General features: G+C 42.5%; 1 protein-coding gene across 1 annotated transcript in view; it reads right to left on the reverse strand.

Moving 5' to 3' along the window:
- Positions 1-27,724, reverse strand: part of CAPN2 (calpain 2) — a 112,333-nt gene that overhangs the window by 80,777 nt on the left and 3,832 nt on the right. Inside the window, exon 2 of the mRNA XM_073628334.1 lies at positions 23,958-24,027. Coding sequence (XP_073484435.1) covers positions 23,958-24,027 — 70 coding nt within the window. The remainder of the gene's footprint in view (positions 1-23,957; positions 24,028-27,724) is intronic.

Here is a 27,724-nt window from a genome sequence, read left to right on the forward strand (position 1 = left end):
AAATTGCTGGATTTGTAAATTTCAAAATCCAATATTAAGGAATAGTAGTGGTAAAAAAAAAGCACTTGTGAGTTTACCGATTTTTTTTTGTATAATTCTCCTTCAAGGGGGCGTGGCAGGGGGTGTGTGACCTATGCCATATACTTTTGCTAATAGGTGTTCCTCGTTCCCATCTAAAAAAGTTGGGAGGTGTGGCCACTGTATGTACAGCACCCTGCTTGTCCCGCCCACTAACCATGATTTGCCTGAATTGCATAGAGGTGCACAGAGACCCAGTGATGATGTCACTTGGTCTATAATAAAGGTGTATAATGAAAACAGAAAAGGGTTTATTTACATATATGATGAACATGTTGATGGGGGATGGGCAGTGCTAAAGAGCAACCAGGACAGGCAAAGTTCAGCTTTTATTGGATTTTAGTAAATTGATGAAAGTCTATGGAAGCTTTATCGCCTGTACATTCAAACCAGCAACAAGCGTAGGTCTGCAGTAAATGTTATAAATATCTGTATTCTCAAGCGGCAAAGTCGCGTGATTTGTGGTGAAATGATTGTATGAAAGGGAGCTCTGTGCCTCTTTCTGAATATTCCAATAGAAGCCGGCCTGATGGAAAATCCCCAACCATCTCCTGACACAGAGAGGAGGAAAATCCAGGTATAGAATGGAGCTTGTCGGTTATTTGTGCTTTATAATATAATAAAATAAATATAATAAAATTCTTCTTTTGTACATTGTTCCAGCACAAAATAAAGAATGGAGCAAGCATCTGATTGGATGCCAGGAACATGAAAAGGTTTTCCCTGACTCTGGCTTTTTACATATGTTTTCAGGGCCAGTTCATTGTTCATGTGTTTCTGCATGTGTGGTTACATGCATTTTTGATGCGTTCCAGTGCGTTTTCCCCTTTTTTTATTCTCTCTCACAAATTCGGGACATATGCATTCAGGTGTGTTTCTGGTGCATTTTGCTGCATTCCAGATGTATTCCATACAGAAAACAAGTGCAGCATGTTCCTACTTTTGCTGACTGCATTGGAACGCACTGCACTGGTGTGAACTAGGGCCATTGGAGTATTCGGAAAACACTGTGCATGAATTTTTGGTGCAGATTAAAAACCTGAACCTGGTTAGAACCAGCCTGGGTCAGTCCACACCAGATGGAGTCCAGTGCAAAAAGGCATGGACAGTAGATTATATGGGTTCCAATAGCATAGTTCACACCAGTGCAGAAAAAAAAAAAAAAAAAAAAAAAAAGTAGAACATGTTGCATTTTTTTGGCACAAAACTGTACAGGAACACGGCAAAATACACTGGAAGGCATCGCATGCAAAAAAAAACAGGAAACCTTGGAAAAAAAGAAAAAACAAGGAGGGGGAAAAAAACTCACTGGAGCATATTAACCACTTAAGGACCGGATTATTTGCCCCCTTAACCACTTCACTACCCACGTATTGTCAAATGACGTCCACAGATGGGATCTCCCATCCTGGGTGGACGTCATATGACGTCCTGGGCTTCCCGGCCGTCTAGGGGGCGCGCGCGTGCGCCCGCCGCGTTGCTCGGGACCCGGTGCGTGTGCCCGGCGGCCGCGATGTCCGCCGGGCACCCGCGATTGCCCGTTAACCAGGCCGGACCGTGGATCTGTGCGTGTAAACACACAGATCCACGTCCTGTCAGTTGAGAGTAGAGCGATCTGTGTTCCCAGTACAGAGGAACACTGATCGGTCTCCTCCCCTTGTACGTCCCCGCCCCCTACAGTTAGAATCACTCCCTAGGAAAACATATTTAACCCCTTGTGTCCCCCTAGTGGTTAACCCCTTCACTGCCTGTCACATTTATACAGTAATCAATGCAATTTTATAGCACGGATCGCTGTATAAATGTGAATGGTCCCAAAAATGTGTCAAAGTGTCCGATGTGTCCGCCATAATGTCACAGTCACGAAAAAAAAAATTGCGATCGCCGCCATTACTAGTAAAAAAAAAAAAAAAAATACATTTTTTTTTTTTTTAAATGCCATAAATCTATCCCGTATTTTGTAGACGCTATAACTTTTGCGCAAACCAATCAATATACGCTTATTGCGATTTTTTTTACCAAAAATATGTAGAATACGTATCGGCCGAAACTGAGGAAAATTTTTATTTTTTTTTTTTAAATTGGGATATTTATTATAGCAAAAAGTAAAAAATATTATTGTTTTTTTTTCATAACTGTCGCTCTTCTTTTGTTTATAGCGCAAAAAATAAAAACCGCAGAGGTGATCAAATACCACCAAAAGAAAGCTCTATTTGTGGGGAAAAAAGGACGTCAATTTTGTTTGGGTACAATGTCACACGACCGCGCAATTGTCGTTTAAAATGCGACAGTGCTGAAAACGCTTTAACTGACAATTGCGAGGTCGTGCGACACTGTACCCAAACAAAATTTACGTCCTTTTTTCCCCACAAATAAAGCTTTCTTTTGGTAGTATTTGATCACCTCTGCAGTTTTTATTTTTTGCGCTATAAACAAAAAAAAAAAAAAAAAAAAAGAGCGACAATTTTGAAAAAAAGCCAACATTTTTTACTTTTTGTTATAATAAATATCCCAATAAATAATTAAATAAAAATTTCTTCATCAGTTTAGGCCAATATGTATTCTTCTACATATATTTTGTAAAAAGAAAAAAAAAAAAAAAAAAAAATCGCAATAAGTGTATATTGATTGGTATAAATAAAAATTTATGGCATTTTTATTGTTAATTTTTTTGTTTTTTTACTAGTGATGGTGGCGGTCAGCGATTTTTAGCGCGACTGCAACATAGCGGAGGACAGATCGGACACTTCTGACACTTTTTTGGGACCATTGACATTTATACAGCGATCAGAGCTAAAAATAGCCACTGATTACTGTGTAAATGTCACTGGCAGGGAAGGGGTTAACACTAGGGGGTGATCAAGGGGTTAAGTGTTCCCTAGGGAGTGTTTCTAACGGTGGGGGAGGGGACTGACTGTAGGAGGAGAGAGATCGCTGTTCCTGATCACTAGGAACAGCAGATCTCTCTCTCCTCCCGTCAGAACAGGGATCTGTCCGTTTACATTGACAGATCCCCGTTCTGGCTCTGAGGAGCGATCGCAGGTCGTCGGCGGACATTTCGGCCACCGGCCATGCACATCGGCTCCGGCGTCATACGCGCCCCTTAAAGCCCTTAAAGCGGTCGCCATACAGCTACAGCGATTCGCGCAGGGGAGCCAACCTGCCACTGTATAATGAGGGCAGCTGGTCAGCAAGTAGTTAAAAAAAGCATTAAAATCGTGCATACAGAAATGCATCTGGAGTGAGTTTTTGTGGTGTGGACTGTAACCAAAAACGCATCTGGAATGCATATTTTCTTTAATTCTCAAAATTTCATTAAGAAGAAGCCATATGGAAGCGGCATGTAAACAGGTTCCTACTGTGCATACACGAGCCATGCTGCGCTTTGTGAATGGTCCCACAGTCTTCTGGGACCTGTGATATGTCCCAGAAGGCTGCAGGGCCAGGGAAGGGGGGGAGGGGAGGCGAACTGCCACAGCGATCTGACCGTAAGTGGGAACGGGCAAACAAGTAGAATTTTCCCTTTTGGGTGAAGTTATGCTTTAATATAAAAATTTCTGAATAATATATGAAAACTCTAAATAAAATCACAGTAAATAAGCTTGATTCATTTATCTTTTTTGTTGTGTTATATCCCATATAAAGTCCCATGAGCTCTTTTTTTTTTTTTTTTAAAAGGTATGCAGCAAAACATAGTAGTATGACATGACAATCTATGCTTAATGATATCCCTTAAAAGACATCAATAAAGTAATAGACTAGGTTCCAGCACAGTAACATGCAGTGCCTATAGACTTTTGGCCGTAGCCTCCACAGAAAATACATCCTGCATTGTGGTGGGAGACATATAGGAGAACATAACAGACATGTACATACCAAGAAGATGGCACAAACTAGCAGAAACAGAGCCACTATGAGGTAGGGAGTGAAACATAGCTCTCATATGGTGAAGGACACCGTGCCCCACCACCAGAGCAATCATACCTAGCACTGAGAGCATACTGGATAGCACCCTCTACTTAGGTAGGTGCTAGAGTTATGATTTTTGTGAGAGCAGGTAAATTTAAGCAAGCCTAGCTGGAAGCTATTTGTTTTGATCTGTGAGGGCTGGGAGTGGCCTAGAGCAGCTGATGACTCACAGACAGTATCCGTCCACTGTCACCTCCCCCTTGCTTCTAGAGGTTTCTAGAAGAAGAGGAGGGGAAGTGGTGGGGAGAAGCAGTCTGGGGTGTCTCAGGGAGCCCTGACCAATCCCCAACTAGGACTGTCAGGGGGCAGGCCTCCTTGAAATACCCAGGGTCAGCCCAGCTGAGGAGTTGTCGGGTGGAAGAACTGAGGATGGAGTACTAAGCTGTCGGGACCTTTGAGGGAGCTCCCCAGTCTGGGGGGGTGACCTGGGGCCTGGGACTTGGGTGCAGGATGGATCCTTTCAAGAACCCACGAAGGATCTGAACAGGAGGCACAGAGAGGAGTCAGAGAGGACAGCGGGAGCTAGTACTGCCGGGCAAGTCTTCAGGAGGGAACCACCGGTTTGCAGCCCGGGGGGCTGGTGAGTGACATGGGCAGTCAGGAGAACTGGAGAGGCATGCCAGAGAGGACTAAGAGGAAACAGCCAGAGCTGGGTGTGGAGCCAGTGAAGATTGCAATGTCACAGACAGTGAATTTGGGCAGTTGCAGCCAGGAGGGCTGGCAGGGCCTGAAGAGGGCTTACTAGGAGCAGTAGTCCACAATAGGACAGGTAGCACTAAATTCTGTTTTTGCTACACTAAAAAGGAACCCATAGTCCCTGCTTGCAAAAGGCAGTTGTTGAGGTCTGACTGAGTCAGGGTTGTGCCTAACCATGTGCTAGCTGTGCCTGGAGTAAAGTGTTGTGCAGGAGAGAGTAATAATGGTCATACACAATATATGAAAAATCGGCCGAAATTCGGTCATTTAGACCGTTCGTTCGTTTTTCGGCCAGTTAATGGGCACAAAATCAATAATCGTTGGGACGTTTTTCAGCCGAAAAAACGAAGGACAAGTTTGGAAATTTTCTGCCGAACGAATGATAAATTGAAAGGTTAATGTGTTTCCCGTCCGAACTGTCTGCACTAGCTATATGTAAAAAAACAAACAAAAAATGTATTTATTTATGTCCACTGAACAATTTATCGCTTATTACATGATGGCACCATCGTTTGCACTCACGGCTGAACGTTTGTTTTTCGAAAATGGGTTCGGCTGATTTTTCGTATAGTGTATGGCCAGCATAACAGTCTGCAAGCAAGAGATGTGCTGGAGGAGACTGGAGTAGCCAAGTGTGTATTCAATCAACCAATTGCTTGTTCTACTGGGCATCCCATATATTCCCATCCCTATCCAAGTTCAAATCCCTCAATTAAAATACAAAAACAAACACATGGAGTGTTCATTGTCTCCAAAGTGATTGGTAAGTGAATGCCAGGCTGGGCAGGGTGCTAGGTGGGCCACATCTTTCAGCAGCCCCTACGGGGGTACTGCTACAGAGGAAAAATGTTGACACCCTAGGTGTCTAGGAAAGGAGAACCCATAGGATCTTTTAATGTATTGTTGGATTGTATTATGATGGAATTTCAGTTCCTTCTGGTGAAATGCTTTTCCTCCTCCTGGGCCATGAATGTATGTGGCAAGGGGTTGTTCCCTGGTCTGGCCCAATTGGGCAAATTCTGTGTGCCCTTTGGGCCTGTGGGCATCTGGGAGAGATACAGTATAAGGAAGCCATACCACTGTTGTAGTTTGTGATTCTGCTCAAACCATCACAGGTGAGGACATGAGGGTGTGTGGCTGCCATTATTCATATGGTCTGGTGTAATGCATCTCTCCTTGTTTGTGCATGTTTGTTTTTTTGGAACATTGGTTTTTGTAGAAAGTTTCTTTATTTGTAATAACTCCTTGTGGTAGTTTACTTTTATTACCGTTTTTTTCTTCATCTTTGTAGGCCACAACACACTTTTTTTAGGTGTTCTTTTTCTTGATACGGGATACATAACAGGCATCCTTTTGAACACGCTCAGTATACAACCACACCACTTAGTTCTGACTACAATTTAGGTCATTAATACATTTTAATCTGTGAGTAGATCTACCTCCTTTTGGGAAAGATCATATATGGTTTTATTTTTCAGTGTTGAAGCATGATTTTTTAATTCTATTGCAGAAGTTATGTTTTTGTATCCCAACACCCTCCCCTCAGGCCGGAGGAGACTGTCCGCTCCCACGATCCAGATGTTGGTCTAACATTCTTGTTGGACAGGTGTGTGCATTACTACTTTTTTTTTTTCTTTATGAGCAATATGCACAGTTTTTCTTCTTGATTGTGAGATATATAATTTATTACACACACGCACACAAATTTGTTCTTCTTTGGAACATTTTGCTCTGCCCATATCTTGGTAGCAATACCATATTCTATCCATTGACGTTTGTTGAATATTGTTTCCTTATGCCGCGTACACACGGGCGGACTTTTCGACTGAACTGGTCCGACGGACTTTCTAACGAATAGACTTGCCCACACACGATCACACCAAAGTCCGACGGATTCGTACGTGATGATGTACGACCGGACTAAAATAAGGAAGTTGATAGCCAGTAGCCAATAGCTGCCCTAGCGTGGGTTTTAGTCAGTCGGACTAGTATACAGACAAGCGGATCTTTCGACCGGACTCGAGTCCGTCGGAAAGATTTGAAACATGTTTTATTTCTAGGTCTGTTGGATTTTTGGGGGAAAAAAGTCCGCTGGAGCCCACACACAATCGAATTGTCTGACGGAGTCCGGTCCGCCGGACCAAGTCTGCCGGAAAGTCCGCTCGTGTGTACGCAACATTAGAGTTGTATCTAAGCATATTGAACTTTGGCGCCTCTGTCCTGAGGAAGCTGTTCCCGTGAAATGCGTTGACAGTTGAATGCCAGGTGCTGGTACTTTTATTCTGTGTATATGTTTTATACAACCGTGTTTTCTACCACCTCTGATTTTTAACGCTTTGATAATAAAAGATTTGGAGGATTTTATTACCGTGCATGTTTATAAATTTTGTTTGGTCTCCTGAGGGGTATATTTAAAGTCCTATTTATTTACATTGCATTTAAATGGCATACTTACCTACTCTGTGCACAGAAAGGTCCCTTACCTCCTCTTCTGGCAGTCCCCTGCCACCTCTGTTAGCTTCTCCTTCCCCTAGGTGGCTCCTTTGCAAGCCAGGGGCTAAGAGGCATTCGTGCATTCATGCTACTAAGCCAGGTTGTGTGCATTCTTAGACAACACAGCTCAAGTAAGCAGAGTAAGCTGCTGCATTTGACTTGATATCAGTCTTTTACAACCCCTGTACAACAGACCTCAAACTGGAATTGCTAGAAGCAGCGAAAAGAAAACGCTCAGCTCTGCTGCAGTGCTTAAGTGATAACAATGAGCATGCTAATGATAGGAGAGGAGAGAGTAGAGAGAGGAGCTAATCAGTCTTCGGCATCTCATTACACTGTCCAATCACAGGTTGGGGAAGGGACAAGGCCCATAGGTCTGACTTAAAGTGGCTATAAACCTCAGTCATGAAATAAGAACAAAGCAAATCCCTCTAAACATACCTCAGTCTCAACTGTCCCCGATTTGGAACAATAATGTAGATATTGGCCAGCACACCAAGGATCTTGATGTGACGTCACATTAGCGTTGCCGCCTCATCCCTTTAAACCTGAACACATATGAATTACTCAGGTTCTAAAGCTAATTTAATGCAGATAAGGCACCAAGTGAACTTACCACCTGAATCAGCCACAGACCCTGTGTAATTTATATGTGTTCGGGTTTAAAGGGATGAGGTGGCAACCCTATGTCACATGCCTGACGAAGGGGTCCTGCGTGACTCCAAAACATTGCACTACACTGTTTTGCGATGTCATTTTCTTTGGGGGGGGGAGGGGGGAAGCGCATACTCTCTTTTTAGAGGCACCCAGCCCCCACTTCCTCCCGTGGCTCCGCAGCGCCCAGTTCACCTCTTTCCCTGCAATCTTCTGGGACACGTCACAGGTCCTAGAAGATTGCCCGGCCATTCACAGCACGGCTCACGCATGCGTAGTGCGTGCCCAGCTGTGAAGTTACAATGCCGGCGTTGCAGAGAGGAGGGGGAGAGGAGCAGGGCTTCGTTCACCCACATCGCTGGACTGTGGGACAGGTGAGTGTCCGATTATTAAAAGTCAGCAGTTACACTTTTTGTAGCTGCTGACTTTTAAATGGGTGGAATGCTGCTTTAAGAGCATTAAATGCAGTGGTGGCCTGGCCATAAGGGGCGCAGGGGCACCACCCCCTCAATCCATGTGCCCAGCCCCTAATCTACATGCAGGGTTCCGTACAGGGGTATTCAATGGGGTATTTTTTAGTACATTATTAGAACCGGAGGCTCTAATTGGCTTAAAAAAAGGGTGGGCTCGGGGCGCAGAGCACTGCGCCCTGAGCCCGCCCAGTTGTGTGAAAAATCGAGAATTAACATTCGCTATCATCTTCCTGATTCACCTCCCAGCCAATCAGGAAGCAGGTCCTGGGTCCAGCTTTCTGTTCAGCCGAGAGAAGAAGCAACGGCCCCGGAGCGAGGTCTCCAGGGATGGCTTACCCGCAGCCACATCCAGCACTCCCCGGCTCGGATAGTGACGGGAGGAGGAGAGGATATCAGCATGTCATTCCGACCAGGACTCAGTATCTGCCTCCTAAGGTAAGGAGGCCTCATATCGATCCGTCCGTCCGTCTCCCGTGGCTGGGTACTGATCGCTGCCTTCCCGCCAGTCTCCCGCCGGGGGAGTGCCGTTGGTTTGCCACCCCCCAAAATATTAAGCACCAGCCGCCACTGATTAAATGTAATTTCTGTCTGTTGCCTCCTTCCTCTGTTATCTGTATGAGCCACTTTTGATAAGTTTTCCTGACACCACGAGAGTATAACTGCAGCTCTCCTCTCCCTGTTTTCTGAAAGCTCAGACAAGCTTTAAAAATTCTGGACTTTGAACAGATTTAGAGAAGAGAAGACTGCAGATAAACAGGTACAACTTATGTCAGAGGATTTGTTTCATCTCTGTGCATCACCTGAGGCCAGGCACTTCACTGGGTATATGTAAGGCAGGGATATGCAATTAGCGGACCTCCAGCTGTTGCAAAACTACAAGTCCCATCATGTCTCTGCCTCTGGGTGTCATGCTTATGGCTGTCAGAGTCTTGCTATGCCTCATGGGACTTGCAACAGCTGGAGGTCCGCTAATTGCATATCCCTGATGTAAGGGTTACCACCACTTTAACTGCAGCAGAGAAGAATAATTGCCCCCTGCAGCCAAACAGATCTGTGCTGTTTGGCAGAGGTGTGTGAATTTGAGAACAGAATGAACAGAAATAGAAATCATTTGGCAGGCAAAACAGTTCCTTTATATGCATTTCATCTATGTATTAAAGACATAAATGGGACACTGGGTTCGTGCACCCTGAGGATGAAGGGTGAACAGTGGCGGCAAGGAAGGGAGGAATAAATTATGATGTCTGCTGTCATGCGAAAAATACAGATTCACTCTAAAGCTTTATTTCCCACATGCATCGAAAAGAATAAAAAAAAAATATAATATATATATATATATATATATATATATATATATATATATATATATATATATATATATATATATATATATATATATGACTTTTCTCTAAATGCCTGCTGGGCTTCGGTTTTTAGGAGAAATTGTCACAAAGAGTTTGATCTGTCCCTTCTGTTTTTAGTGACAATAGTAAGAAAGGGACGTGCCCCTTGTGAATGAGCTGTGAATAGCAGAGGCTATTGACACAGAATACAAACCTATCCAGGGTACATTGTACCAGCTGAGTCACTCACTGGATTTCTCACTTTGGGTGTGGTGGAAAACCCTCATCTCCGCTAAACCGCATAATCACATGTTGCAATCTCAGAGTTAATAGTGCATTTTGTGAACATATAATGAAATGTAATTTAGATACAAGAAACTGCAAACAGGTCTCCGTCTTTGAAGGACAATAAACTGTAGCTAAACCAAAAAACATAAATCTAATATATTACACCTTACCAATCCTTGCAAGCTATGGCTGCATTCGTTTTCTGTTTTTAGTTTTTTTTTTTTTTCTCCTGGTGATCTGGCCAATAGCACATTTCCTGCTGTATGGTGGCTCCACTATCTATGGGAGGAGCAATGGAGACACCCTTGGAAGGCAGCATTTTATGAGCGGGAATAATGTTAGATGGACCAGTAGAAATAATTTGACTTTAAATAAGTGGTTAACAAATTAAAGCTGAACTCCACCTACCACTTTTAAAGCGGAACTACACTGAAAGAAATACTCACCTCTTCATTCCAATGATGTGGTGGTAAAACCCGCTGCTGTCATCGTCTCCCCGACCATTTCTGGGTGTGGGGTTTTCAACCTCTTCATTGGCCGGTCGCAGAATGATGTCATGCGGCACATGAGCACAGGAGTCCATCATTTCGGCACACCTAGAGTGTGCATTCAATAGAAGAGCCTGAGCAAGCAGGGAAGTGTTTGCTTTTGCAGAAGAGCCTTCTGCAATAAAGAGCTACCTGCCAGCAGTGTTTTTATTAGTTACCTTTAATTTTGTTTCAGCACTGCCGTCCAGCTCCTGGGTTTACACAGCCACATAACTGCATTAGCCTTATAAATAAGACCTAATTTTCTGAGCCTGTTGTTACCTGCTGTCAAGGAAAGAAATACAGGTTCACTTTAAAGCTTTATTTTCCATGTGCATCTAACCAATATTAGAAAGATTATACCTTCACTGTAAATACCTGCAGGGCTTTCATTTTCAGGAGTGATTGTCACAAAGCATTCCTGTATTGAGTGACGACGGTAAGGAAGGGCCACTGCCACAGTGCCACCTGCTCCACGCCTCCTTTGAATGAGCTTTGTATAACAGATTCGATTGACACATGACAGAGAATACAAAGCCATCCAGATTACATTGTACCAGCTGAGTCACACACACATTGGACTTCTCTTTTGAATCAGAACAGGTTTTAACAGTGACCGCCCATCCATTAGGGGCGCATGGGCGCCGCCCCCCCATCCACACGTCTGCCCCCCTAATCTACATGCAGGGCGCCAGACGCATGGATTCGAATCAGGCTTTTTTTTTTCTTTTTTGAAGCACACGATTAGAGACAGGGGCACTAATAGGCTTCAAATAAGGGTGGGCTCGGGGCGCAGAATACTGCGCCCGAAGCCCACCCAGTTGTGTAGCATAGCGAATTAATATTTGCTATTGTATGGATGAATGAATGATTTGTATAGCACCGCAAATGTGAACTGAATCGCCTCAAGGTGCTGGATCCGTCCTGTGTTGTCCAGCTTCTTAGAAGAGGTAGGTCTTAAGTTTTTTCTGAAGGCCTGATGGTTTTCTTCCATGCGAATGTGAGTAGGTAGAGCATTCCATAGCCGTGGTCCTTGGACTTGCGAATCTACGTTCTTCCTTTGTTTTGTAGCAGGGTTTTGGAATAAGGAGGATGTTTTGGTTGTAACACTGATTCTCCTCCCGGTCCTGAGACCTATCACCCGATTGGCCAAAAGGAGATCCGATTTGATTGGCCGCCAGGAGGAGAAAAAGAAAGCAGCCTTCCGCAGCCTGCCCAGAGCGCTGCCCACGAGATGTGGACACATATGTATGACGCTGGGCGTTAAAGTGGTTGTAAAGGCTTACGTTTTTTTTACCTTCATGCATTCTATGCATGATCTTAAAAAAGTTTCTGTGTGCAGCAGCCCCCCGCTGCCCCCCTAATACTTACCTGAGCCCCATCGCAATCCAGCATTGTGCATGAGAGCAGCGGCTCTCTCTTATTGGCCATTGGCACCCACTGCTGTCAATTACAGCCAGTGTGCCAATGAGGAGAGAGTGGACACGCAGAGTAGTGGCTAGGAAGCGAGCCTGCTGGGGTGCCCCCCCATGGCTGAGGGAAGGGCCAGAAGCATCGGCGGGGGGGGGGGGACCCGAAAAGCAGTGGATCTGGGCTGCTCTGTGCAAAACCACTGCCCAGAGAAGGCAAGTATAACATGTTTGTAAAAAAAAAAAAAAAAAAAATTCATTTTTTGAAATTGCCTTTAATATCACTTTAAGGCCCATCTTGGCTGCCGCTACATACATGTGTTACACTGACAGGAAGAGGTTGATGCAATCTTAAAGTGATTGTAAACTTCAGACATGAAATCTGAACAAAGCACATATTTCTATAGTGTATACTTGGCTCTCTCCAAAACACTAAGGAGTTGATTTAACTAAATCTGGAGAGTGCAATGCTGACATCCGCTGCCCCATGGAGGTGAATTGAGTGTCCGATCAAAAACTGACAGGCGGACCTGATCGGAATGTCCGTGTGAAAGGGCCCATAAAGAGGGTGAATTCCAGCAGCAAGATTACAGACAGCAACATAACATGACACAGGTTCTAAGTAGAGAGGAGCAGGAGTTTGGTCTGAAGAACTTTGGTTCAAACCAAACCCGGAAGCAAGCTGTCACTCCTGCCAAATCAGCACCTAATCAGCCACAGCTAGGGCATTCTCTGCAGCCACATGTAACAAAAAAGGGGTGTAGATGCTTGTGACTTCAATGACCTAATATAGCTACATTGCCATATTTGGAGAACATAATTGATCAAATGAGGCTTTGTGGCCATATTAGGTAATTGATGTTACGTGCATCCCTACCCACTTTTGTGATGATTGGGAGCTACTTTGGTGGGAGTGACTAAGTGCTCATGCTTACTTTCAACCCCTTAGTAATTCAAAACGAAAAAAAGTTTTTAGATACACCTTAATTGTTTTAAGGAACGTGTTCTTGCCTGCACCATTCCTACCCAGATAGCAAGCAATTGTGCTGCAAGTTTAAAAATGACTTCCTAAGCCATTGCTAGGCCTGCCAGGCTTTACATGTTTGTTGCACAATTACAGCAAATCCGCTTTGCATGACTCCAGATCAACTTTCTTTGCAAACTCTGCAAGTTCTGGTTCCGTTGTGTTGTGCTCTAGTCATCCCACCACAGGGGGTCGCTGTGGCGGAATTTTCATGCTGTAGACTTGCAAAGCTCTTGCAGTAGACTCACCACTGCAACTTTGCTCTTGTTATAGAATTGGCACGCAAATTTGCTTCAAATTGGAAAAGTGTCAACTAGAACTTGTGCTTCAAGTGCTCTGCAAGTGTACAACTTGCCAGTGAAAATCTGCAGCAAGTTAACAGACTTACAATTCAGCACTGCCACAAATTTGTAGCAAGTTATCCTTTCTATCTGGGCAGCTTTTTGCTCTCCCTTTCTTTTTGTTTCAACAAAGATTTGCTCTCCCTTTCTTAGTGCAGGTTTGGTGCAGCTTCAGGAAATGGGAACCCATTTATTAGGCCAAAGCAGCCATATAGCTGTGTAAACCCCGGAGCTGGAAGGCAGTAATGTGCATCACAGCAGTATCAGCAGAGTGCTATTTTATACTCTCCCTCCTCACTTGGCTCTCCTGTGCCTGGAGACTGAAGGTCCATCACAATGAAATGCATGGGAGTATTCAGCTGCATAGATGCCTCTTGCTATGATTAACCCTTGGTGGTGTGGCTGGATTTATACCCAGGGTTTTGGGTCATTAATTTCTTTTTGAAAACTGAGAAACATTTGCAACTTCTTGTTATAATGTATCAAAATTAAATTTTATTATTGCGCCTCTGTCTGCATAAAATGTATTATAAACCTAGAGTTTGCAAAATCTATTTTTGTGGATTAGCAGAGGTGAGGGTTTGATAGTCTGCCGCCACACCATATATTGAAAATCCAGTAAGATTGTTTTTCTCCTTTTTCCCATACTGCATCGGGAGACAAAGTCCTTCTCCAATACAACCTGGTTTCTTTTAGTTGTGGATAGAATGGGTAAGAACCTCTGGCAAGTACATTTTGTGGACTGTGTTCCAATAAGGTAGATTTTCCCTCACATCCTGTCTCAAAGACAACTTGTCACTGGAACAGGAAGTGAGGGAAAATCTCCCCAATAAGGCACAATCAAAAAAAAAAAAAAAGCTTCCCCACTATATACAAAACTATAAAAATAGGTTTGGGCTTTTATGTGAAACAATCTCAATAGGTGTAATTTCTTTAGACTTTTCAGCCTGTCTAATACCTGATAAATTTGCTGGGGGTGTACAGTTAGAGAAGAACGTCAGTTGAGGTACAATTGTAGCGTTTATCATATGTAAATCCTAACACTTAACTTCTCTTATGTGCTCTATTTCGGTATGGTAAATATACCATTGCAATTTTGTAATATCTGTCCAATATGTGCAAAAATACATTTGCTGAACCTGCCAAAAATCCTGTCCTGTATCCTGAGCACTCTGCAGCATTATCAACCCTACCCAGGTTACTTCTGTGGACTACAAAAAAACCTCCCCATGTTATAGAGAAGAGGAAAGGGGGAGGTGTTCTGTAGTCCTAATACACTTCCTGTCATTGCATGACAAAACTGCTCCTCCATTGAAACAATAGCCACACAGGTAGAACATTGTTTTCACTGGGTAGGCCAATTCATAGACCTGCATGGTGAGAAGAGCGGTAAAGAACAACCATTCTGTAGTTGTAAAAGAAGGTTTATAAGACATTAAAGAGGAGCTCCAGACTCCTTCAGAAAAAAATAAAAGTCTGCAGCTACAAATACTGTAGCTGCTGACTTTTAATAATGGGACACTTACCTGTTCAGGAATCCAGTGGTGTCCTCACCCGAGCCGTTTTTTTCAATTGGCTATCGAGTGCTCCCGCTACTATCTCTACTAAGGGAACCCGGAAGTGAAGCCCTGCAGCTTTACAGCTGGATCCAGGGTGGATTTGATTTAAATCAACTCGATTTAAATCAGAATTTTTAAAGAACAACTGTCATCTCTGTCCTGCAGCGGCTCCTCCTCTGACCCGCTGTTGACTGACCGACAGTCTCATTCACTTTAATGGGACGGCTGGTGATGGAGGTGACACAACAAGGTGAGGGACGTGGTGGCAGCAGGTGAGTGGATGCCCGCTAACAGGCGCTGCCATGATGGATCTGAAATGACAGGTGCTCTTTAAATGTAAGGACTTATTCTTGCTGGTAGTTAGACTCTTTAATATTTGCAAACAAAATGAAGGTTTCCTATTTAGAATAATAAGCCGTCAGGTAGTGTACATAGATTTGCAAAACAATAGGATAAAGGAATATTCCTGAACTTTGTTTTATCTCATGGTTACTGTGAAATTGTGTGAATGCATCAATGCAGTGCATGTTATCACAGCTTGCAGAGCTTGGATTCATTGAATGAGTTTACCAAAAATGTAAATGTTGCAGAATATACAGCCTCATGCTACACAACTAAGCTCCATTTCATGCTGAATAACTATCTTTAGATAGATGTTTACTCCAAAAGAATTTATTAAAATAAAATTTGATAAAAAAAAAAAAAAAAACACACAGTTTAAATTAAAAAAAATCTGATTTAAGTAAAAAAAAAAAAAAAAATCCAATCTAAAGCAAAAAAATCCAATTTAAATAAAAAAAAAAATCTAATTTTTTTTTTTTTTTTTTTTTTTTTTTTTATAAATCCAAAAAAAACCCATTGATTTATATCCACCCTGGCTTGATACCTAATGCACATGCGCAAAGCGTTCTGCGCTCGGTGAATAGGCCAGCTTAGCCAAAAGAGGGAGTGGGTATCTGTCAAAACCAAGTACCCGCTCCCCTCTCCCTCCCCAAAAAGGTGCCAAATGTGACATTGGGGGGGGAGGCAGACAAGTGGAGCTTCCTCTTTTGGGAGCTCCGCTTTTATAAGCACCGATACTCACAAGCTGATCTCTTTGAAAACATATTAAAAAGAATAGACGTTCTCCTTCAATTTGATTTCTTGGCTTGAACTGTGTGTAGCTGCAGTAGGCTAAACTAAGAGGTGTAATGGACTGCTGCTAATGCAGTGGATTCTACATAACGGTTAGCAAATCAATGTTATTGATTGTAATAATGTAAAGTGCTTTCTTGGGCTCTCGACTAAAAGCCTTTCCTTATGTAATGAGCCTTGGCAACGTAAAACTCAGACAGAGGCAAAACACAAACCTGCGGGACGTACATGCACATACAGTATATATAAATCTGTTATATCAAATAAGATTTTACCTAGCATTGGCTACACAAATGGTGAGAGGCAGTAGCAAGCAGGGGTGAGTGCTATCCAAATAGGACCAGCTACAGTTGCCATCTGGCCAATACAAATGGGACTTGTTGAGGTTATTGGTATACTCCACTTCCTTGGCCTCCAAGACTATGCTCTTTCCTGGTTCTCTTCCTAAGTGGTCCTTCAGTGTCACCTACAACTCTATGTCCTCCCCTGCTGCCTCCGTAGGGGGTCCTCAGGCCCCTTCTAGTCTCAGTCTTCACCTCCTCCTTGGGTCAGCCAATATCCTCCCATGACTTTCAATACCATCTTTATGCTGGCAACACCCAAATCCCGCTCTCTACCCATTCAGGCTCATCATACATCACCAATTTACTAATGGACATATCACTGTGGTTTTCACTCCACTTTCTAAACTCAATCTTTCCAAATCTGAGCTCATAATATTTCTGCAACCCGTGTCTGCTCCCCCAACTTTTCCACTTAGATTAACAAAACGACGATCCTTCCCTCCTCTCCTGCCATGGTGCTAGGGGTAATCCTGGACACAGACTTGTCCTTTCAGTTCCACATCTATCACTGTCCAAAATCTTGTCATCCTTACCTCAATACGTCTCTTCTTAACCAATAACACCACCAAGCTAGAAATTTACTCTTTTGTTATTTCTCAAATTCTCACATCGACTATTGCAACTCCTTCCTCCTAGGCCAACCTCTCCACAGGCTACCCCCACACTTTAATCTATCATGAATACTACCAGACCTTATCAAGCACTCAGTGTCCACCATGGTGTCCACCATCCCTCTGACTCCACTGGCTTCCGTTTGCCCAACTAATAAAGAACAGCATACGAATCCAGCCACAACTATGGCCCCAGCTATATCACCAATCTTGTCTCTAAATCTCACCCAAACTGTCTTCATCGCCCTTAAAAAGACCTCTCTAGTTCCCAGTCTCCTCTTAGCATATTCACCTCCAAGAATTTTCCATCTTTTGAAATAACCTACCCCAACCTGTTTGTTGTTAGCTGATCCCCTTAAAATCATTTCTTCGGGGAAGCCTATCCCGCCGCAAGAACTGAACTTTTACTTTCTCCATCAGTTCAACCCCAAACAGCGATTACCTTTTGGAGTATTAACTCTTATGAGCAAGGCCCTCCGAACACTCTTGTCTTGATTTGTATTGTAATTGTACTGTCTACCTTTATATTGTAAAGCCCTGCACAAACTGGTGGCGTTATATAAATCCTATAAAGCAGGGGTGTCCAATCTTTTTTCCAAGAGGGCCAGATTTGATGAATAGAACATGCTTGAGGGCCGACCATTTTGCCTGACATTCTTAAACCATTAAAATTTGGTCTAAGTGTGTCCATCCGAGCACTAATACACGGCCCAACAAGAATTCTCTTGCCTTTGTGCTGTGTGTGGTGAATAGATGAGCTTGGGCGTGTTATTTGGATATACCGGATTTAATCTGCTTATAACACGCACCTTCACTTTAAAAATGAAGTTTCAGGAAAAAAAATCTTAAATTTTAAATAAAGAACTGTGAAGCAAAATAAGGGTCAGTGCCCATCAATGCAGCCTAATCAGTGCCCATCTGCGGCCCCCACTCCATTGCCATGAATGTGGCCCCCACTGTATTGACATGAATGCAGCCCCCACCGTATTGACATGAATGCAGCCCCCACCGTATTGACATGAATGCAGCCCCCACCGTATTGACATGAATGCAGCCCCCACCACATTAACATGAATGCAGCCCCCACCACATTAACATGAATGCAGCCCCCACCGTATTGACATGAATGCAGCCCCCACCGTATTGACATGAATGCAGCCCCCACCACATTCACATGAATGCAGCCCCCACCACATTCACATGAATGCAGCCCCCACCACATTCACATGAATGCAGCCCCCACCGTATTGACATGAATGCAGCCCCCACCGTATTGACATGAATGCAGCCCCCACCGTATTGACATGAATGCAGCCCCCACCGTATTGACATGAATGCAGCCCCCACCGTATTGACATGAATGCAGCCCCCACCACATTCACATGAATGCAGCCCCCACCACATTCACATGAATGCAGCCCCCACATTCACATGAATGCAGCCCCCACCACATTCACATGAATGCAGCCCCAACATTGACATGAATGCAGCCCCCACCACATTCACATAAATACGGCAGCCCCCACCACATTCACATGAATGCAGACTCACCATTGCTGTCAGTGCAGCCTGATTCATGTCCATCTGCAGCCTTGGAGGAGACAGGGAGGGGGCGGGACGAGCGCCAACAGATATACAGGAGAAATTCCTGTTTACACGGCGGCCTCTTTAATTGAAAGTCCCGCCTCCTATGATGGACAAAACAATTGTCCAATGGCAGCGCAGGAGACGGGACTTCCTTTTACACAGGACGCCGTGTAAACAGGAAATTCTCCTGTATCCTGTACGGCGCTTGTCCCGCCCCCTCCAAGGCAGCCAGCATATCTATCTTTTATGGCCCCCGGCGCTCGGGGATTCGTTGGGGGCCACAAAAGATATATATGTCAAAATTACCAGGCGGGCCGTCCGAAACCGGACCGCGGGCCGCGATTGGCCCGCGGGCCGGACTTTGGACATGCCTGCTATAAAGTAATAAATTATAACAATACTGAAAAGAGGCTTTATTGGATTGCACAGCACTTCAAACCTAACATGTTTAAGCAGGAGAGGGATGTGGTGACAGCTGATATACTTAGACAGTTTCAGGAGCGGGGATCCCCCCCCCAAAAAAAAGAACTCAGCATTGGGGGTGATATTCATTCTTTGCCCAATTACTTTGCTGAATATGGGGAAGTGACAAAAAAAAGCTACAAAACGAATAATTCTGGTATCACCCACCTAGCTATATTGGGAGGCAGGCATGTGTAAAGCACAAGTCCAGCTGAACAGAACCACAAAATTAGTTGTTGGGTAAAACAATTGACCTATAGAGGTTTCATAGCTGTTTAACTATAAACCCACTTCATGTAGTATAATTAAGATTTTAGAAGACAGAATCAACGTCCATCTGGATTCCCTGGAGAAGGTGAGTGAACGGTGCTCTTGCTGATGGTGTTTTCCTAACACCCAAGTACAGCATAGGGTCGAGATTTATAACTGGCAACACATCATGCACAGCAAATGTATTTATTGATACAGGTGGAATACAGTATACAATGGCTTACGCGTTTCAGCTACAAAGCCTTAGTCATAAATAGTACAATTAAAATATATCCAAAATGGTATCTACAAATAATTTTTGCCATGCTGCTTAGTTGGTACTTGTAGTCTTTCTATGGTTAGAAGACTGCAGAGCACCTACTAGTCAGATCAATGTACTACTGTTTTACAAAGTATTCATTACCAATACAAACTTTTTGGATAGTCAGTCAGTGTATTGTTACAGAAAGAGTAATTTAAAACAGAACTTCAACTAGAAATAAAAAGATAAAACTGAATAGCCAATTAAAAGATAAAATAACAAAACCAGCTATTGCTTCGATATTTACCTTCAATCTAGAGACCTCCACCCCCTTTATTTTTGCCTCTAGGTGTCCTCAATCTCATGGCCAGCATCATTTAACCCCCTTTACCTGATCCCAGGTTGGCATGGACCTGTCCCAGCCTGTAGCTAGACAGTGAAAGGAGAAGTAGCACAGTGATGAACTCATCTTTCTGTCACTCTGATCTCTCCCCCTATCAGTATAGTTCTTGCCAGCACATGAACTGATTGGCTCCTTGTGCTGCTATTTTCTCTCACGCTCCAGTCCTGCTGTACAGGAGACTGCCAGAGGATGGTCAGGTTCTTGCACTTTTTGCATTAAAAACACAATAATGGATGCATTATTGATTACAAAACTGCATTACCTATTACATTACTCCATATATGATACTGATTATAATGCATGGTTACAGACAACATGCCTGATCAGCAAACATCATAAGGTAAAGTCATTGAAACTGTGTTTGGATCTTGGCACCCTGTAACAGGAAATCACATTTTTAATATTCTTCCTGTCACAGTATCAGCTTCCTGTGACAAACCAAGTGTTTAAACAGATACTTTTTATAAACCAACCTGCCAACTGAGGAGTAAGCATTGTCCAGTGCATGAGCAACTTAAAGCATTTGTTACCCCGACACTTCATGTTCCTGATATGTGCCTGCTGTACCATGTACTTGTATGAGAAAGTATCTGTTCTCTTTGAATTGCTTCCTTTGTGTGAAATCCCTGGTGTTCCTGCCAGTCCCTCGGCTTTCCTAATAAAAACTGACCACATTAAGCATGGGAGCACAGCGTGGCTTGTTCTCTAGCTCTGCTGGGAACTCCGTGTACTCTACTCCAATGATCAGACTTGTCCTGACACGCCTCTGCTGCACAACCATTCACTGTGAAGATCAGTGTGCTGCCGCTTCTCCCCCCCCTCCCCCAGCTCTTATGCAGCTGAGAACAGAGGGAATGTGATAATTTATAAAAAAAGAAAAAAGGGTATTTATAATGTTTTTTTATATCTATACAAAAACGTTTTGACTTTCATTTATATTTTAAACTGAATGGGTTGTTTTACAACATGATCGTTTATAATCACTTTAAAAAGATTAAATCAACCAAAACTGAAGCTTTGATGTGAAGGTGAAAGTGGCTTAAAATATTAACTCTTTGCACCTAAGGGTAAAGCAAATCTTAATGCCTAAACCCAATTTTGCAACTTTGACATGTGTTAGTAAAACTGTACATATCAACACAAATACTTTGTGTATCCAGGTGGATTTTACCTGTCGATTGCAGCGATAGCACATATGTGTATGTTAGTTCCCATAAGCCCAGAAACAAAAATGCGCATTTTCCAAAAACTGAAGTGTGCAAAATCTGGTGCAGCTCTGCATAGAAAATAATCAGCTTCCATTTTATTTGTCAAAGTTTAATGGAACAAGCTGAATTTAGAAGCTGATTGGCTATCATGCACAGCTGCACCAGATTCTGAGTGCTCCAATTTTAGTACATCTCCCCCTATGTATCTGTCTCATTCATTCACAGAGAAAGAAGACACAGGGGCAGGCTTCTCAGTGACTGATCACTGTGATAGCCAATCAGAGGCTATCACAGCGATCAAGTGACCTGGAATCGGATGTTCCCGGTCCCGATCGTTAGAACTGTGCTCAGGGCTCTTGGTGGGACCCCAGTGTCTGTGCTGGGAGTGCGCCGTGCGGTGCAAGGCAGTATGAATGGACTAGGAGCGTGCTGATCTGCCACAGTGGAAGACAGGACTTATAGTTCATTCATTCGCAGTTTGCTGTGAATGAATGATGTAACAAATAATTCTGCGCTGCCTACAAAATAGCAGCTAACACGGCAAATTAGATAAGTGCAATAAGAATGGGTACCAAAAGTGTAGCACTTAAATGTGATGCAAAATACAACAATAAAATATGGAACAAATGGGAAATAAACCCCAATAATCACTGATAAGAAAACAAAAATACAAATGCAAAAATACAAATGCAAATTAACCCAGTGACTGGTGATAAGTGTCCGAAAAAAAATGAAAAAATGAAACAATATTTTTTGGAAAAAATATAATTCTAAATCACATATAAATGAATCCAAAAACTTCATGTGGAGATCAGAACAGTGAACACGATGTGAACTTGAAGTAGAAAGTGCCACCACCAAACTTAGGGAGGCTTACCAAAGTGTTTGGACACACAAGAACGGATGTTCTGTGGATCAAACAGGTTTGTGTTGTATGCACAACCAATGGAACTGAACACTGGGATCCTCAAAAGGCTCCAACAGGCTCTCACAGCTGTCCTCAAGATAGGTGGTAGTGATGATATTCCTCATAGAGTTAGTAACCAGGTGATCGTGGATATAGCAGATGAATTCAATGTGGAGAGAACAAAAAAGGCCACATAGCGTAATTCAGTAAAATAGTACCATTACATTTAATGAAGTTAGGAAAACTTACATTAGGCAGAAAAAAACAGCGCTTTTCATAAATCAAGTGGCGGCAGTGGAGTCCTTCCCGGCGCGTTTCATCTCCATAGACATTGTCTGGGGGCGTCTATGGAGACGAAACGCGTGGGGAAGGGCTCCACTGACGCCATTTGTTTTATGAAAAGCACTGTTTTTATCTGCCTAATGTAAGTTTTCCTAGCTTCATTAAATTTATTGTACTATTTTACGGAATTACGCTATGTGACCCTTTTTGTTCTCCCCACATTGAATTCATTGCTATATCCACGATCACCTGGTTACCAACTCTATGAGAAATATCATCACTACCACCTATCTTGAGGACAGCTGTGAGTTCCTGTTGGAGCCTTTTGAGGATCCCAGTGTCCAGTTCCATTGGTTGTGCATACAACACAAGCCTGTTTGACCCACAGAACATCTGTTCTTGTGTGTCCAAACTCTCTGGTAAGCCTCCCTATGTTTGGTGGTGGCACTTTCTACTTCAAGTTCACATCGTGTTCACTGTTATGATTTCCACATGAAGTTTTTGGATTCATTTATATGTGATTTAGAATTATATATTTTTCCCCAAAAATATTGTTTCATTTTTTATTTTTCATTAATTAATTTTTTCATACTTTGTTCACTTGGATTTCTTTTCGGACACTTATCACCAGTCACTGGGTTTATTTGCATTTGTATTTTTGCATTCTTATCAGTGATTATTGGGGTTTATTTCTCATTTGTTCCATATTTTATTGTTGTATTTTGCTTCACATTTAAGAGCTACACTTTTGGTACCCATTCCTATTGCTGTGAATGAATGACATGGCTGTGTGGGTGGAACCACACAAAGCCGCGCCATTTTCAAAATGGGACAGTGGGTAAGGGGGCTCTGGTGGTGGGTGAATAGGAACATGTTACAAACAGTATTAAACCCTAAATATGGGTGTAAAATGTAACATGCTCCTAAAGATGAACCTATTTTTTAAAACTTTTCATTACAGGGAACGCACCAGGAATTGTAGACACCAGAGAAAGTGCAGAGAAGGGCAACCAAACTGATAAAAGGCATGGAGAAGCTCAGCTATGAGGAAAAATTAGAGGGACTGAATTTATTCTCTCCTGAGAATTAGATTAAGGGGTATATGATCAACATGTACAAATACATAAGTGGTCCATATAGTGAACTTGGTGTAAAGTTATTCAATTAAAAGGTCATCACAGAGGGCTAGGAGGCACTCTATACGTTTGGAGAAAAAGAGATTTAATCTCCAGATATGGAAAGGTTTCTTCACAGTAAGAGCTCAATAGATTGCTTTAAAAAAGGCCATGTACTATTTTTTAAATGTACACTGGATACTGATACTTATAGGTAAAGTTGATCCAGGGAATATTCGATTGCCTCTCGAAGGATCAGGAAGGAATTCCTACAGGAGCAAATTGGACCATGCCTTATTGGGGTTTTTTGCCTTCCTCTGGATCAACTGTAGGTATAGGATTGTATAATCCCCCCCCCCCCCCCTTTTATTGGTTGAACTAAATAGACTTTTTTCAACCAGATTATTTAACTTTTTGATTGGTTTGGTAAAGCTTATACCATACAAGAAAGGTACCAGCATTTGGTAATGACCATGGCAAAGTGCGCTGGGCCAAACATTTTTAATTGCTTTGAGCAGCTAGATAGTTTCACATCTTACCTAGAGCTCCTTGACAAATGTCCGTCCGAGTTGCTCCTCCTGAGATGAACTGAGGGCTGGAACACAACTCCTAAAAGGCAATCAGGAAATACTATTAACAAAGTATAGTGCATTTAAATTGAATTTTAATGAAAGGTCCTCCTCCCCTCACCTCTATACATAACTTTTTATATCACCACTGGGATGAGAAGAGAGGATAAACTATAGAGTGTCACTTGAGTGACAGCTCTGAGTCTACTGGGGCTGCTGACATCACTTACAAGATGGCGGCGCCCAGCAGCAGTCTGAGAGTTTTTGGAGGTCTACATCAGGGAGGCTTTTACAGGTAAATAACATGCCTAAAATATGTTAAACGTACATACCATATAATCTTATGGGAAGATTTTGGTTGTAATAAATGGTCTTCCGAGAGGGTCACTTTAAATTTGAACTAAAAAGGTTTTTTATCCACCCCTCCTATGCAGATAATGACAGGGTGCTCATCTTTAGCCTAACATAAACAATCTAAAAATATATACAGAATAAAAAAAAAAAAAAAAAAAACAGTCCACAAGCTTCCTCTGCGTCTATGGATGTGTGCCAATGTTGCTCTTTATCTTATTCCTTTAGTTAATGGAATTCTCCATAATGGGCGCTGCTGACTCTTCATTTTCTGAGAGGCAGACAGAAGTCAGATTGCACTTCCTACATTTAGTCAAAATAAAGAGCGAACAGTGATGGCTATTAATGCCAAAACCTGGAAGCTCTGCAGGGTTATTGAAGATATAGGAGGCTGTACATCCATGTTAGCCGGATTTCTGGAGTTGCCAAGTCCTGGTCAGGCATGATGCACTGCAGGTGGCCTCAACCCCAGAACTAGCACCACTACCTTGAGTCAGGCAAAAATGGTCACCAGAACAGGATAAAAACCTTGTAAGGCTTCATGTACACGGGACGTTTTTACAACCTCTCCTGAATGATTTAACTTGACAGATAGTAACCCACGTTTTGCTGCGTTTACGTTTAGAAGCGTTTCTAAAAAATTATATATATATATATATATATATATATATATATATATATATATATATATATATATATATATATATATATATATATATATATATTTTTATACATATAAATGGCCAAAAGCGAAAAACTCCTATAAAAGAAACGCGTCTGAAACGTTGGAAACTTCAGCGTCTGAACTAATTTTTTTGCCTTAAAAAAAGGCCTATAAAACACAACTGCCTAAAAACGACAGTAAACAACCTGTGTACATGTACACATAAGATAACACTGAATGAGTTCAGGGGCAGTTGAAAAAAAGTGTCCAACTGCCTCTGAACGTCCGTTTAGCAGCAGCAGTGTACATGGGACCTAAAATGACAGTGATCATCATAGGTCCTCTTTATAGGTCACACATGAAAATGTTCCATCTAAACCAATATGGCATACATAAAAGTTCATAGTTGTTTGGGACTTTGAGTGTACCTCCTTGAGTATAGGAAACACTAATCAGTTATAAAAGTTAAACGTTATTATTCGAAATATTACAATTTTAAAAAAGGGTTTGTTTTAAAAACATATTCTCAAACTAGTTGTCCAGGGTGATGTTGTCCTGGCCTTGAGATACAACATCCTTCTCCCCCTTCCTTTCACTTCTCTTGCCCCCTCTCTCTTCTTTTCTTCCCTCTTCTTTCTTCAACCACTTTAAACATGTAGATATATTATCTTTTGATATTCAGATTTGTGTCATTGTCCATTGCAGGGGCAGCCTGTGCATTGTGGGCGCACTAGCGCCACCCCCCAACACCTCCGCCGCCCTCCCTATCCATGAATTCCTATGGCAGGCGTGTGTTTTTTGAAGCAAATGATTTGAGCCAAAGGCTCTAAAAGGCTTCAAAATAGAGTGACCATAGTGAATGAATTTTCGCTATTTTCACACTACAGTTACTCCCCGCCAATCAAGAGGCAGATCAGTGAGACCTGTTTCCTGATTGGCCAAAGTGCCAGAAGATCCTATTGGATGCCTAGCGCTGTGGAAGAGGAGACACGCTGGAGCCGGACACAGCAGGAGGCGAGGAGGACACAGCCCCCCGCATAATAAGTGCCGGACTTCCTGGGGGGGGGGGCTTACAGTGCTGCGAGCCCCGCAGCCGCCCCTGGTGCAATGGGGGAGGGGTGTGCATCAGTGCCGCACTGCCACTGGTCCATTGTCGGATGTGGGCAATTATATTTATATAATATATTTATATTTATTTATATATTTTTTTAAAAATGTTCATATTTGTCCATTTTTCATTCATTCATTATACAATTGTAGGGGATTATATTACAAAAACAAATTCACCCCTTTTTGTCAGTATTCAAAGGATTTTCACACAATTTTGTGCTTTTCAGACAATCACTAGGTAGGCTTTATGCCAAATTGTCAAGTGTAGTGTGTAGGGGTAAAGTGTAACCCAATAGTTGTCCCTTACTGGAGATAGTGTCCCCTTTATCTCTGACCTCTGGTTCTCAATTGCCTCTGGTAACAGGAGTGATCGTCTCATGTGGCAACTGCTTCTCCTTCACCTCTGACAACAGTCGGTTCACTGTCCGGCTGAACCTCTGCAACGATCAGGCTTCCCTCGAGCTGAGCCTCTACACGCCTGGCTAGACCTCAAGCTTAGGCCTAACCTTCAACTGCTGCTTCACATACAGCCCCAGGCCTCAGCCTGATCACCTGACTCATTTCCCTTAAATGGACTATCCCAGCATGCCAAGTAGCTACTCTGATTGATTTTTTTACAAGTTATACGCTGCGCTTGGGTGACCCCAAAAACAAAAATTAATAATAACCAACTCTGTGCTTACTAGTGCGATAATATTAAATACAAATAATATGAATGTTGAATAAATAAAGAAGGTGTGAAAAAACAAGTGCTTGTTATACCATAAATTAGTGCTTAATAGTGCTTGTTACACCATACATAGTGTCTTAATCAACATAAAAAGTGCTTAGTGCTCAATATAAAGTATCCTGCTTTTTTTTAATGAAAAAATTAATAAATAATAAAAAAAAAAAAAAAAAAGTTCTCTTTGGCACTCTAAATAGTGCTTGCAAATAATGTCCAGCAGTGATAATAAAACACGTGCAGGTGGTGTTTAGCTGTGACAACAATCCAACATCTTGCCGAAGATATCCTGAGTGCTGCAAAACATGCTCCTGTGCTCCTTCGTGACCCCCTTAAGCTAATGTGCTCACCTCAGAGCGTGTGACTACCCTGAGTCCAAATACGCTTTGGAGCCACCCCTGGGCACAGTCTTAGTGTCTGCTGCACACCTCCAGCTGGAAACAATGTGGCTCCATACATATAAATGAAAAGGAAACTATATAGTGTAATATAGTCAAAATACTTTTATTAAAAGAAAACGCTCCCCACACCGGGGTACTCACATGGCACTGGTGCATCAGTGCACCATACTATAACGGCTTTCTATGCAAAATCACTGGATGTTTGGTGCGGTATGCTGTGCTGGGACAGCGCTGGCGTAAAGTCCGTGTCAGTCTCTCCGTCCCCTCTCCGGAATTTCAATCCATCTATGGCCAGCTCTACTTCAGAGTATACAGTATTTTTATAATGATCGGAACTCATCTGTAAACTGGCAATACATGTGGATTTTGTTGTTTATATTTTTGTTAGATTATCATGGGGGGTAAATATTTTGCAGAAATTAAAATTTTTTTAAGCTACAACACAAACTAGTTTGAAATGTTATGTTTTTTTCTTGTGTTTATGCGT

The sequence above is a fragment of the Aquarana catesbeiana genome, linkage group LG04, assembly GCF_042186555.1.
Source record: "Aquarana catesbeiana isolate 2022-GZ linkage group LG04, ASM4218655v1, whole genome shotgun sequence".
NCBI classification, from domain to species: Eukaryota; Metazoa; Chordata; class Amphibia; order Anura; family Ranidae; genus Aquarana; species Aquarana catesbeiana.